Source organism: Bos mutus, chromosome 2, assembly GCF_027580195.1.
Source record: "Bos mutus isolate GX-2022 chromosome 2, NWIPB_WYAK_1.1, whole genome shotgun sequence".
In the NCBI taxonomy this organism is placed as follows: Eukaryota; Metazoa; Chordata; class Mammalia; order Artiodactyla; family Bovidae; genus Bos; species Bos mutus.
In genome coordinates, this window is record NC_091618.1 from 45,484,654 (window position 1) to 45,499,572 (window position 14,919).

General features: G+C 39.9%; 1 protein-coding gene across 1 annotated transcript in view; it reads right to left on the reverse strand.

Annotated features, from left to right (window-relative positions):
* Positions 1-14,919, reverse strand: part of CDK15 (cyclin dependent kinase 15) — a 95,594-nt gene that overhangs the window by 64,546 nt on the left and 16,129 nt on the right. Inside the window, exons 5-8 of the mRNA XM_005904249.2 lie at positions 12,482-12,576; positions 11,297-11,359; positions 5,573-5,696; positions 3,661-3,781 (exon numbers count right to left, since the gene is read on the reverse strand). Coding sequence (XP_005904311.1) covers positions 3,661-3,781; positions 5,573-5,696; positions 11,297-11,359; positions 12,482-12,576 — 403 coding nt within the window. The remainder of the gene's footprint in view (positions 1-3,660; positions 3,782-5,572; positions 5,697-11,296; positions 11,360-12,481; positions 12,577-14,919) is intronic.

Here is a 14,919-nt window from a genome sequence, read left to right on the forward strand (position 1 = left end):
ATCTTAAACTTTTCCTGCCCCAGTCTCAGTACTGGCTACTTCTCCAAAAAGGCATAGTTATTTTCAGTAGGGAATGGTATTAAGAAATAATATCTTAGTAGGAGACCCACACTTATGTAAAACACAATAATAATTTTTAAAAAATGTACCTAGCAGAATCAAATGCAAATCCTCTCTGACAGACTACACTTTATTCAAGCCCTCAAAAAAAAAAAAATCCCACAAATAAAATTCCAAGGAGAATTAGCATATCATTGTCAAAATCAACTAAATACGCATGGAAAAAAGATACCATATGCAAGAACCAAAAGAAACAATAAACAACAGAAATCAACTTACATGAAAAGAACATTTACTTTAGATATGTAAGAGCTTATAATACCTTTACTAAAAGGTATTATAGATGAACTAAACAGACGGAGAACTATACTGTTTTAAAATTGGAAGACAGTATTATAAAGGTGTTAACTATCCTCAAAATGTTCTATAATTTCAATGTAATTCTAAAGAAAATCCCACTAGGGTTTTTACATTCAGTAAAATTTATATGGAGAACCAAAGGGGAAAAATAGCCAAGATACTCCTGAGGAAGAAGATGAAGTAGGTGGTGAGACTCGTCCTAGCAGAAATCAAGTATTATTAGAAAGCTACAGAAATTAATACAGTGGGACACTGGTACAGGGACAGATAAACTGACCCCAGTCAGAGTAAAGAGCCCAGAAACAGACCTATGCATCTTTAGAAACCTGATATATGAGATATATGGCAAGGCAGATCACTGAAGAAATTGAGGTGAGACAATTGGTTAGTACAGAGAAAGTCAATTTCCCATATACTAAAGATTTGAAGTGAAAGGAAAAATTCTACAGCTTTTAAAAGAATGTATTAGATAATATCACTTTGGTCTCAGGGAGAGAAGGATTTTTAAAATAAGGAACAAAAAGACTAACCATAAAGGAAAAGACTGCTAAGGTCAGTAATATTAAAACAAAGCACTCTTGCTTAAAAAGACAACATTAAGATGAAAATGTAAGCCAGGAACTGGGGAGACTTCTTGCAACACACATAACTGATAAAAGATTAGTATTCAGAGTATAAGAACTCCTATAAATCAATAAAGAAAGAAAGGGAGAGACTGTCAGAGACATAGAGACCAAAAGAAAATAAATGAAAGACACACAGAGGTATTTCAGAGGAGAAAACCCACGAATAATCCATGAAAAGACTTCCAACCTCATTAGTAATTAGGGAAATGCACATTTGATCACAGCATGCTACCATTCTTCCCACAAGATTAGCAAAAATTAAGAAATCTGATTTTATAAAGCTAGTACAGATGTGGATAAGGGACTATGATATACTGCTGATGCATAAATTATTACAACCACTTGGAAAACAATTGGACACTGTTTCATGAAGTTGAACATTCATATACCCCATGACACAGCAAATCTACTTTGAAGTACTCTTAGAGAAATCCTTAAATATAAGTACCAAGTATATTCAAAATAGCAAAACCAAAAACATCAAGTTAGATAACTGAAATGTTCATCAACAGAAAATAAAGTGTAACTTAGATCAACGTGGATAAATCCTATAAATACACAGAGTTTAAAAAAAGCAAATCACAGAAAACTAAAAGCAATATAGTACAATTTTTATAAAAACTCAAAAGTAGGTAAAATAATATTTTTAAAATACATAAAAATGTAAAAGTATTATTTAAAAAAAGGTGAGGGATGGACAACAAGAATAAAAATTCAGGGTAGAGCCCCTCCGGTGGAGGGGCAGGCTCTGGTGGATGGAAAAAAGACACAAGCGAATGTGGAAATATATTTTTTGGCCGTGCCATGCAGCATGTGGGATCCTAGCTCCCCGAGCAGAGGTCGAACCCATACCTCCTGCACTGGAAGAGCAAAGTCCTAACCACCGACCACCAGGGAAGTCCAATGTGGCAATACTGACCATGCTCTGGTTGTTTTGTTGGGTAGTGGGTTCATGGAGTTCGCTTCATTATGCTTTCAATCTACATCCGGTTTCTCAATCTTGACGCTATTGACATTTGGGGCTGGATACATCTTTGTTGCGGGAGGCTGCCCTGTGCACTGTAAGATATTTAGTAGCATCCCCGGCCTTTACCCACTAGATGCCAGGAGCACCCCGCCCCTACCCAAGTGTGACAATAAATGTCTCAGACATTGCCAAGGTCTCTGGGAAGTAAAATTGATCCTGGTGAAGAATCACTGATGTATATGTTTATGTATTTTGAATGTTTTAAATGCTCAGTAATAAAGCAATGTTTAAAAGTGGTGAGCAGAAGTTTCACTGTCTGTGAAGCACAACTAGGAAGTGATCATTAAAAACTGAGAAAACCAGAGCCCGCTGAAAGCCTTTGAAGTGACAGCAGGGAGCAGTGAGTACTGACAGTTTCAGGGGGGTTTTGACTAGCAGGTGATATTCTGAGACATGGTACCGGGTATCGGGAAATCAACGACTCCCGATACACTGCAGGAAATTTTCTTCAACTTTTCTCAAGACTTTGGGAAATTCAAAAGCTTAGTTTCGCCTCTTAGTGTTTTTAAACAGGGCCTTCAGTGTATATAAGACCGTCTAAAGAATTGAAAGAAGTCCGTATACTCTGTTACCTTTGAGGTGCTGGCTGTGACTGTAAATTCACCACACAAATGACTGGGATATTTCCAGGAATCAGAAGCAGACAACATAACAGTGCAGGTCTGGGATGTTGAGTGACTGATATCCCACACTCACCACTGCACCTCTTCAATCCCAGAGCCTCCCAACAATGTGTTTCTACTTGACAGCATCTGTCTGATTTCTTATATTCACACCACAGTCCCCCTTAACCTTCATGGGAAGAGTATATTGCCCTTATTTTAAAAACAAAGAAACATAAACACAGAGAGGGTACATGGTTTTTTGAAGATAACATAATCCAGAAGAAATGATTAGAAATAGAACTGACATGAAAATCAGGTCTACAGAATCTTGGTATTTATGTTTTTTTTCCATCAGGCTCTGAACTGTGTTTGGCCATGTGTAGACAAGCAGGTGTGTGTGTGTGTGTGTGTGTGTGTGTGTGTGTGAGATCTGTGGTTTGGGAGCATATGTATGTTTCCCTGGAGACAAAGGAAAAGACAAAGGATTAAGAGAAGAGCTAGAAGAAGGAGCATTGACAAAAAAGGATAGAATCCAGAAGATGCCTTGGGCAAGACCTCTATGAGCCTCAACTTATTTAACTGTTAAAACTTATTGTAAAAATCAAATGAGATATGTATTGAAAGTACCTTATATTTCTGTATACAAATGTGATTGTCATCATTAGAATGTTTGTGTGTGCATACTCAGTCATTCAGTCATGTCTGACTCTTTGCAACTCCATGGACTGTAGCCTGGCAGGCTCCTCTGTCCATGGGATTCTCCAGGCAAGAATACTGGAGTGGGTTGCCATTTCCTTCTCCAGAGGATCTTCTCAGCCCAGGGATTGAACTTGGGTCTCCTACATCTCCTGCATTGGCAGACGGATTCTTTACCACTGAGCCACCTGGGAAGCCATTAGAATGACTATCTAAAATGTAACACGGTTAATAAAGCAATCTTCATGGCTAGGATGACTCACATTTTCTTGGCACTTGCTCTTACCATATGTCCAATTCAGAAGAATACTCAGTGGCTCCCAGCAAGGCATCAGGAGGGCGGTACCAGAGAGTCACAACTTCTGAAGAATATGTCTGGCTGGGAATGGACTTGGCTCGAGCAAGACCTGAGCGAAGGGGGAAAGCACAGAACTTGTTGTCCTGAGACTTCCCGGAGAGGCACAGTGATACAGTCTGCCAAGGAGAGTGCAACTGGCAGAGTAAACAATATTTTTAAAATGATACACAAATTTCAGTGCTTTTAATAGAACTACTCAACTATCTTGATTCTTGTGTACCTCTTCATCGCATTAATTTCTCTAAATTTAGCCTACTTTGCAGCTAGATGTGGCCTTCCTGGCAGCTAAGTGTTGCAAGGCAACTAAATTTTTGCCTATTTGATACGAATAAAAGTGACGTGTGAACTTCCTGGAGGGGTTAAATGTTGGTCCCTTTTCTCCTTCCTCCAGGCTGTGGTGAGGAGGAGGCGGCTGCCATCTTGAAATATGCCAGCGGGCAACACCTAGGGGTGGTGGGGCTCACGTGTCAGAAGGAGCATGAGCCAAGACATCTGGGGGCTTCCACAGAGCTCTGACTGCCTAGGTCAGCTGTTACACGAGAGAAAATTAAGCTCCAAGCATATTTACACCTCTGTAATTGGAGGTTTCTATAACAGCAAGGGAAGATCAATTCATGACTAATGTGACCACCCTCCATTTCTGCAGTTCAGGAATCCCCAGTTTAGTAGATAAAGGGTAGGGACTGTTAATCCACATTAGCTAGTTTGGCAGGAACTTAGATGAGTCATTCTCAAGCGCTCCTCTGCAAAACAGTACATTTGTCAGTTAGCTATTTATCTCACAGAATCACATGATCTATAGCCGTATGAAATCTCAATAGATGAGTTTACTTTTGTAGGGAATTTGATAAACGAATGTCTGTTACATGCTTACTGCAGTTATAGCAGTGTCATTTGACCTCTGCCAAACAGAGAAGAGGGTCTTCTCAGCTTGTATGGAACCAGTTTTTCAACAAAAATTTACTGAGCACCTGTGATGGTGTCAGGCACTAGGGATATAATGATAAACAAAAATGGATCCAGGCTGCCCTCATAACACTTGTAGTCTAGTGGAGGAGACAAAACCATCATATAAGTATGTATGTATGTGTATATGTATAATTATAAATGGTGATAACTGCTAGAGTGGAAAGATACAGTGACACTCAGGGTAAGTCTGCATCACTCTGATGGGAATGAAAGCCTCAGGTACCTGGTGGCTCAGTGGTAAAGAATCTGCATGCAATGCAGAAGACTCCCATTTCTGTATTCTCCCACTTCTGTATTCAACCCACTCCCGTATTCTTGCCTGGAGAATTCCATGGACAGAGAAGCTTGGCAGGGTACAGTCCGTAGGGTCAAAAAAGTTGGACAGGACTAAGCGACTGAACACACACACATAAACACACCATACAGTCCCACCTGTATAAATACATAGGTGTTCTGGAACCTCCATTCCAGCAAGAGTCCAGCCTAGAGTCTAGGGGTGACCTTTTTATCTGGCCATCCTGGGATAACTTTGATCTAGTCTGATGGAATTTGTACATCCACCCAGATTTAGGGAAACCTAAGAAGTACCGTTCACTCTACAAAAGTCTCTGCATCAAAAACAGCAGTGAGGTAATAGGGGTGCCCACATTTTAGGATCTGATTACACTGAGGCTTGATGGGACCCTGAGAAGCGATCAGTCTCTCTCAGTGTCTTGCCTCACTCTTACTGTATGGTTGTTTGATATCCTCAAAAAATGTCAAGTTCCCTGGTCCCCACTTTTCAAAGTCCAGGCCTAATTGATGCTTTAAACACTTGCTCACAAAAGCATCATTGTTCATAGCCCAGAAAGAGACTCAGGGGGTGACTTACCAAAATCAGCCAGTTTGAGCTCTCCCAGGTGACTGATGAGTAAGTTCTGAGGTTTCAGGTCCCTGTGAAGAACGTGTTGGTGGTGGATGTATGCCAGGCCCCGCAAAAGTTGAAACATGAAAAGCTGGAAGGAATGAACACCTTATCTAAGCAGATTTGAGCCATTATGTGTTGATTTCTCCTCTAAATCAAAACCAGTCATCTGAAAGAATATAGTAAAAGTGTCTCTTAAGAGACCAAAAAAAAAAAAAAGAAGATTTTACATTCACATAGGAAGAAAAAAGACAAGGAAAGTCAAATAAGTAGACCATGTCCTAAACAAAAGGATTCTGGTTTTTCCTGACATCTCATTTCTTTGATACTGAAGGAATTACCCTTCCTTAAAAATCTAAAGTGAAACTTTGAAGTTTCCTTTGGAACACTAGTTATTGATTTAGATGTGAAAGATTTAATTTTTTTCCCACCAATGAACTTGGCATACAAGATCAAAGTTGACCTGGAAATGATATTCTAAGGTTTACAACTGCTTAAGTTTTCCAGGCTCTCTGATATAAAACCCTTTTAAAAACAGAACACAGGGAGTCCAGACTGGGAAGTATATCCTTAGATGGTGTTAGGAAATACAGGAACCATTATCTTTTTAAACATATTTTTAAAGTCTTAAGTTCAAAGTGAAAACAAGGGAAATATACAGTATAGATTCAGAGGGAAAAGACACCAAAATAAATCAGACCAAGAAAAAAATCAAAAGAGAATAAGGAATAAATAGTAGAGAGAATTAAAAAAAAAAGGTGGGGGGAAGCAAAAGGAAAAATACATCCTGGATCCAAATTTTAAAACATTGCTGGTGATTACAAGGCACAGAAACCAAAGACATTAGTAGATTCCCACCAATATAGAAGCCTAAGGGGAAAAAAAGAAAGCTTAGTATTCTAAGTGTCTTTTGCTATTTTCCAGTGCAACTGGCAACTGAGAATGCAAACACCAACGTTAGAGTTTACAAAGACTTATGCCAACTGAGAACATGTTCTGGCAGTTTTGAAAAGAAAGAGCCAGCCCCAGCATTTCTGGGACATGGATCTAATAGAAGACACAAAGTTGTGCAGATAAATTCACTTTTTCCATCACATCTTGGAAACTAGGAACTTCAGAGATGCTTTTATAGAACCTGTAATGACCTAACAAAGACTTGGACACATTGGAATCAGATTGATATGCACCATGGTCTGAGCAAAGCAGGATCCTGGAGAGTTTGCCTCCCATGGCACAGTTGTGGCCATGTGAGCTCCATGCAGGTCCCATACCAAGGTCCCCAAACCATTTAAGAATGTGTTTACATGTTGGTATAGGACTTTTATGCCTTGACAGTTGAGTGATGGTAAAAATGAATAACAAGTGAATAAAAAGTGAATGGTAAAAATGAATAACAGTGTGTATGTTTGAAGTACCAGAAAGAGAAAGAACTGTGATGAGAAAGACTCATAGAAGCAGCAAACATCTGAAGTAGGAGCCTCAAGAAAATTTTAACATTCTTAAATGGCTTGGGGACCTTGATATGGGACCTGTATGGAGCCCACACAGCCACAGCTGTGCCGTGGGAGGCAAACTCCCCAGGATCCTGCTTTTCTCAGACCAGACCCTGGTGTTCATCAACTTGATTCCAGTGTATCCACCCTCATGTAAAAACCCTTGTCCTTGGATTTCCATGCCATCTTTCTCTACCCCTCTACCCCTCTTCTCACTGTCATCCACACAACTCCTACCACTCTCCATCATTCACTCAAGACTTGGACACCTGGATCACAGCTGTTGTTCCCTTGACATCAGTGCTCACGTGAATATGTCCAGCCAACCTCCATGCTCCAACGATCTGCTTCTCCAACCCACTTTAGCCCTTGGCTCCCATGGTCACACACTGGGTCCCACCATCATATAGAACTGTTTGTCCTCTGAAAGGTGAAATTCCTTCCCCTACAAAATGGTTTCTGCTGCGATCACTTTATTCATAATGTTTTCACGGTGCTCACCAATGTCTTTTTAAAATATTCATTTTTTTGGCTGTGCCAGGTCATAGTTGTGGCATGCAGGATCTTCGATCATTGCTGTGATGTTTGAAATTTAGTTGCAGCACGTGCAATCTAGTTCCCTGAAAGGGATCAAACCTGGGCCCCAGCATTGAGAGCTTGGAATCTTAGCCACTGGACCACTAGGGAAGTCCCACCGATGTCCTTTGCTACGAAAATCCAATGGATCCTTCACTTTACAGGATCTGGCTTTGTTGCTTCTATCTTCCTTCCTGATGCTCTTACCCCCACTTGGTACCAAAATCTCTTAATTTTTCTCCTACTTCTCTGACTGTACTTTCCATAGGCTCCACTTTCTCTACTGATATCTAATATGGTGATATTCCTTAGGGCTCCATCATTGACCTTCTCTTATCACCATACATGCTTCCCTTACCCATCTTATCCACTAACATTGCTTCAATTAACGACTGTATTCTGATAATTTGAAAGGCTTTAGCTTCACTTCAGATCTCTTTCTGGAACTGTTCGACCCATATAGTCTGAAGTTCACCTGGACATCCCATAACACCTCAAACCCAGTATGCCAGAACTTAACTCTCTGTGTTCCTCCAGAATCTATTTTCCTATTTCTCTATTTCAGTGAATGGCACCATCATCCACATAATTAATTAAAGCTAGAAAAAACACTGTTGATTCTTCCATCTCCCAACAATTCTGGTGAAGTAATCAATTGCCCATATGTCCACTTTCTTCCACCACCAATTCACATCTACACCACTGCTGTCCTCGTGTCCTGGCCGAACCCTTCTCTGTTATTGTTTTCCACAGTCCTTTCCATTCGTACCTTCACTGTCCTAATTTAGGCCTTTATCACTTCTTACCTATAACATTGCCATTCAAAGTTTAGTCCTCAACCAGCAGCATCTGCGTCACCTTAGAGTATGTTAGAAACACAAACCTCGAGCTTTGAATCAGACTTACTGAATCAGATCCCCAGGTCATTAGTGTGCTCACTGAAGCTTGAGAAGCACTGGGCTAGCCCACATTGACAAACTCCTAACTGAAATCCTTGATTCCAGTCACCTCTCTTTAATCTCTCCCACAGACCACAATTACAGAAATTTCCTTCTGATCATGCTATTCTTTTTCAATCAAGCCCTTTTAATGACTCTCCTGTCTAAGAAATAAAGTCCACATCTTAGAAAGTAAGGCTCTCAGCCACCTACCCAATCTACTCCCCCAGACTCATGTACTCCATGTCACTAAGACAGTATCTGTTTCAGGCCAACAGGACCAGAGATTCAGGATGGCAGTAGTGGAAAAGAACCTCAACCAAGAATCTCTTTGAGCAATGGCAAAAGCTGGTTCTATAACTTCAGGAAAAATATTTCTTTTCAAACTTGAATTCTAATTCTGCAAAATAAGGAAGTTAGACCAACCCAGTGTTTTAAGTTTTTTTTTTCTTACTGCATTGCACAATAAGAAATAGATATGCTTCCAGTTTCCACATTCATGCATAGATATAAGCACAGTTTCTAATGGAAAAGAATCTGCACAAAATAAAACTTGTTCTTACTAAGTGTTGCATACTATAATATTTTCTATTCCTTTCTCTGGAGGGTTTCCCAGGTGGCACTAGTGGTAAAGAGCCTGCCTGCCAACGAAGGAGAAGTAAGAGATGCAGGTTTGATCTGTGGGTCAGGAAGATCCCCTTGAGGAGGGCATGACAACCCAAGCCAGTATTCTTGCCTGGAGAATCCCATCGGCAGAGGAGCCTGGCAGCTACAGTCCATTGGGTCACAAAGAGTCAGACATTACTGAATTGATTTAGCACACAGATACACATTCTCTTCTTACCCATTCCATTTCATTTTTTAAAAAAAATGCTGGTTGCTGATTACCAATTGATTTCATAACCCACTAATGGACTAGCACCTGGAGAGTGAAAAACACAATAGTCCCTTTGACCCCAACAGTCAGTGTGGCGCTGGGATCTTCTTCCTTCAACACACCCTCTACTTCCCTGCTCTGAACCTTCGCTGAAAACATTCCTTCCTCCTCTAACATCTTCCCCTATTCCAGCCTCTGAAAAGCATTGCAGCTTGTAAGTTCTGGCTTATCAAAACCTCTTAAAATGAGAAGATATCTTTTCCTTGCACATCTACAACATTAGGTCTTATTTCTTACTTGATATTATTCACAAATGTCCTGGAATAGTGGTGGTGTGTATGTCTTACCTCCTGTTTTAGGCTCTACATCCTTTGAGGATAGGAATCATGTCTTCTGCATCTTTCTATCCTGCTAAACACTTAGCATAGTGCTTGCTACAAGAGTCCCTCAAGTCTGAAAATGTTCTATCTTTCACACAGTTACTCTTTCTCCAACTGTTCTATTTAATCAAACTTCTGGTTCCTTGACTCTTCTGCTCTCTCCCTAGCTATCAGTCTTCACTTCTTTCCCTCAGATTGGACTCAGCGTAGAAGCCCCTGACCATCCCTTTAGCCTCTCTCTTGATAGTCTCCAAATATGTGGCCCAACTGTCTTTTCCTCTCACATGTCTGGCACAGACCCAATGTCTCAATCAGTCCAACTTTCTACTTTCTCTGCTCCTCTATTTGCTGCCATTAAAAAAATAAAAAAGAAATCCCATCATCATGCATATAATTTAATGGATTCCATCCTCATCAGAGTCCTTAACACACTACTAGACATTCCTTCTTGGTCCCCTTAGTTAGTTTTCTATTTCAGTTTCCTCTAAGTATTTTTAAATGTTTTCATTCTCTTCAAAACCCTGTCTTCAAACCTTCCTTTCCCCTTGCCTCCATGACTGGAGTCCCCTTACTATGAGTCCTCATAGTATTCCTAATTAACTTGGCCATAGCCCTCATCACCTTGCTTCTCACTACCTATCTAAGTCCATATATCTTGCTGGGCATCAGCTCATTGAAAATAAGAAACACAACTTTTTCATTATTGAAACCTTAGGATTTAATATGGTACTGAGTACTCAAATATATCTTGAATGAATGAATAAATGAACACATAAATATTAGTTAAATGAATGGGTACATCATATACAAATCTCATATGGTTATGTTAAGGGCCAATCAATTAATGCCAATAAAACCTTAGAGAATGAAAAATATGGTATACAAATGGTTTCTAAAATTTATAACAAATGTGGAATTATAGCTAGTTAAGAGTTTAATATTATTTCTATTCCAATAACTGGAAAAATGGAAGTTGGTCCTGCATGTAATACGATTTTATAGAACAGGCAAACAGATAACTGATAAAGAACCAGTCAAGGTAGTCTGCTAGTCCTAGTTGGGAACTTTAAGTGCAACATGAACTTTATCACAGAGCACAGTAGTCTGCTATGAAGAAAGTATTTAATTTATGATAGCTTAACTTCACTTCTTTCCTTTTAAGGCGATTCTTTTTAATTGGATTATACTTCTAAAGACACATTTGCTTGATGGTGATGACTGACAGGGTTAGCTTGCCCAGAAAGCAGCTGGACTTTGCTCCATATCTTGAGGGCAGATTTTTTTTTTTTTTAACTTTTCTCTAGAATATCAGTGGTGTCCATCTTCTTACCTAGTATCATGGGCTTTCAGTTTGTGATGGCAGTCTGTTTCTGAATTCTCCTGCCGTGGGCAAGCCAGAGGGGAGTCCCAGCCCTCAAAATACTTACCCTGACATTATGAGGATGAAGCCCTCCTGGGTGCTGAGACATATACTGAGCCAGGTCTGTGTGCTACACAAAATAGTGGAGAGAGTGATGTTAGTAGTGCTTGGTCAGTGTCGCAAAGCAGACCACAGACTTGACTCTCAGAGGCATTACAAAGTTTAGAATTTTTGAGAATAATGTGCAAAAGGTACACAACCAGGTTTTCTGAGACACCACTGTTAAAGTCAAACACAGTGTGTCTTTCTAATTAGCTGCTCTTAGAAGGAACCCTGTTTCTTGACACAAGAGAGGCTCATTTTACTTATTTTTTATTATTTTTTTAATTATGAAAGTATGATAACACATTTATAGGAGACTTGGAAAATACAGAACAAGATTACATATAGTTCCTCTATATATTATAATTTTTTAAAGTAGATAAATGAAGATTTTTAGTTGGAGTTTCAATATCATACTCAAAAATTAATAGAATGAATATACTGAGAAGCAGTAGGATATAGTAGACCTGATAAGCACTGTCAACCAATTCAACGTAATTAAGATTTATACAATTTTCACACACCAGTAGGATACAAATTCTATTCAAATCTCCATAGACTGTAAACTGGAGACACTGGAACATATCCAGGAATGTAAAACAAGGTGTAAAAATTTCATGGTCTAAAGGTATTGAAATCATACAAGAGAGGTTCATTTTAAATGACTGCCACTGAACACAATGATGTGGGGATATTTGTACTCTCCAAGTGTCCTGAAAAGCAAGTTGTGTACACATACCTTATGCTTTCTTTCTGTTATATTTGAATGGTTTTTATCTTTCAAAAATACAAAATGATTTATTCTTTAGTAAACTCATATGGAGTTTTTTCCATTATTGTCATTATTGTCAATGAAAAAAATTTTGGTCTCTCCTCACATAGTGATTAAAACTAGATTAAAAAATAAGTGCAAAAGTTTTATTTAGGAGGCAAACTTGAAATGTTTATTCTTGTTCATGAGAGGGAAAAAGGCAACAAAAATAGTGAGTAAAAAAGCATAAGAACAATAGAGAAATTTCCAATAATGAAAATTTCCATGACACTTTTCACATGGTTATCAAAGTTTTGTCATGCCATAAAATATTAACATATTCATCATACAAGCACCAGGCTTTTCCCTTACACTTTGTAAAATGCTGGGACAACTCACCACATATTCAAATACGAATGTCAGTGTCTCTTTGGTGTGTATTATGTCATGCAGCAGCACAATGTTGGCATGTTTCAAACCCTTCAGGAGTGAAGCTAGAAAAATTAAACAAAAATTTAATTAAATCTTTGATCATGAAAATACTGCTTTAAAAATATCAAGCACCATTTGTTTTTTAAACATTTCAAATCAAGCATTCTGATTTTTCAAGCCTGGAAAAAACTTGTTGTGAAATAATATTTAAAACTATTTTTAAAACTGCATTATTTAGTAAATGGTCAGTCAATGATTGCATTTACGTAACTTATTTTTCTTACAGGCCAGAGAAGTTGCAAAAAAAAAAAAAAAGATTCCATTTTCCCAGTCAACTCAGAGCACTTTGAATATGCCTTTCTCTGGAAAGCTTATCAACTCTGCTTCAGGCTACAGGAGAGGAAGCCTGGAGAGATAGAGGCCATTGGAGGACCAGGAAAGGGGTGTTCTGCCTTCTAGAGCAAGACTGCAAGATGTGACCATACTCTAAAGTTCAAAGTCCCACAGGAGGTCAGCAGGGCCTGTGGACGTGCTCGATGGAGGGCAGGAGCATGGAATGAAGGATTGCTGAAGCATAATACAGAGAGTGGAGGGGATTTCCATTTCACAATGGGAGAATTGAAAACCTGTGGAAAGGAGGAAATTCAAAGTTAAAAAGAGGAGAGAGCCAAACTTGGGGAGCCCGTATGAGTGGGAAGGGCTGAGGACTGGCTCTTGTATCTTCAATAACAGGTTATTATTAGGTCACTAAAGGCCCCTTTGGGTTTCTCTGGTAGCTCAGCTGGTAAAGAATTTGCATGCAATGCCGGAGGTTCTGGTTTGATTCCTGGGTTGGGAAGATCTCCTAGAGAAAGGATAGGCTATGCACTCCAGTATTTTTGGGCTTCCCTGGTAGCAGAAGAGTGCTGGCTGCAATGGGCCTCACAGAAGCATGGCCGAGAGGAGCTACCCCATGTCTGAGGTCAGGGGCGGCAGCCGAGAGGAGCAACCTCACGTCCAAGAAGCGGTGGCTGCGCGGGCGCAGGAGGGCTGAGAGGAGCTACTCCACGTTCAAGGTCAGGAGGGGCGGCGGTGAGGAGATACCCCTTATCCAAGGTAAGAGAAACCCAGGTAAGACAGTAGGTGTTGCTAGAGGGCATCAGAGGGCAGACACACTGAAACCATAATCACAGAAAACTAGTCAATCTAATCACACAGACCACAGCCTTGTCTAACTCAATGAAACTAAGCCATGCCCGTGGGGCCACCCAGGATGGGCAGGTCATGGTGGAGAGGGCTGAGAGAATGTGGTCCACTGGAGAAGGGAATGGCAAACCACTTCAGTATTCTTGCCTTGAGAACCCCATGAACAGTATGAAAAGGCAAAATGATAGGATACTGAAAAAGGAACTCCCCAGGTCAGTAGGTGCCCAATATGCTACTGGAGATCAGTGGAGAAATAACTCCAGAAAGAATGAAGGGATGGAGCCAAAGCATAAACAATCCCCAGTTGTGGATGTGACTGGTGATAGAAGCAAGATCCGATGCTGTAAAGAGCAATATTGCATAGGAACCTGGAATGTTAGGTCCATGAATCAATGCAAATTGGAAGTGGTCGAACAGGAGATGGCAAGAGTGAATGTTGACATTCTAGGAATCAGCGAAATAAAATGGACTGGAATGGGTGAATTAAACTCAAATGACCATTATATCTACCCACTGTGGACAGGAATCCCTTAGAAGAAATGGAGTAGCCATCATGGTCAACAAAATAGTCTGAAATGGAGTACTTGGATGCAATCTCAAAAACGACAGAATGATCTCTGTTCGTTTCCAAGGCGAATCATTCAATATCACATTAATCCAAGTCTATGCCCCAACCAGTAACGCTGAAGAAGCTGAAGTTGAACGGTTCTATGAAGACCTACAAGACCTTTTAGAACTAACACCCCAAAAAGATGTCCTTTTCATTATAGGGGACTGGAATGCAAAAGTAGGAAGTCAATAGGCAAATTTGGCCTTGGAATACAGAATGAAGCAGGGCAAAGGCTAATAGAGTTTTGCCAAGAGAACACACTGGTCATAGCAAACACCCTCTTCCAACAACACAAGAGAAGACTCTACACATGGACATAACCAGATGGTCAACACTGAAATCAGATTGATCATATTCTTTGCAGCCAAAGATGGAGAAGCTCTATACAGTTAGCAAAAACAAGACTGGGAGCTGACTGTGGCTCGGATCATGAACTCCTTATTGCCAAATTCAGACTTAAATTGAAGAAAGTAGGGAAAACCACTAGACCATTCAGGTATGACCTAAATCAAATTCCTTATGGTTATACAGTGGGAGTGAGAAATAGATCTAAGGGACTAGATCTGATAGAGAGAGTGCCTGATGAACCATGGACATTCATGTTCATGAC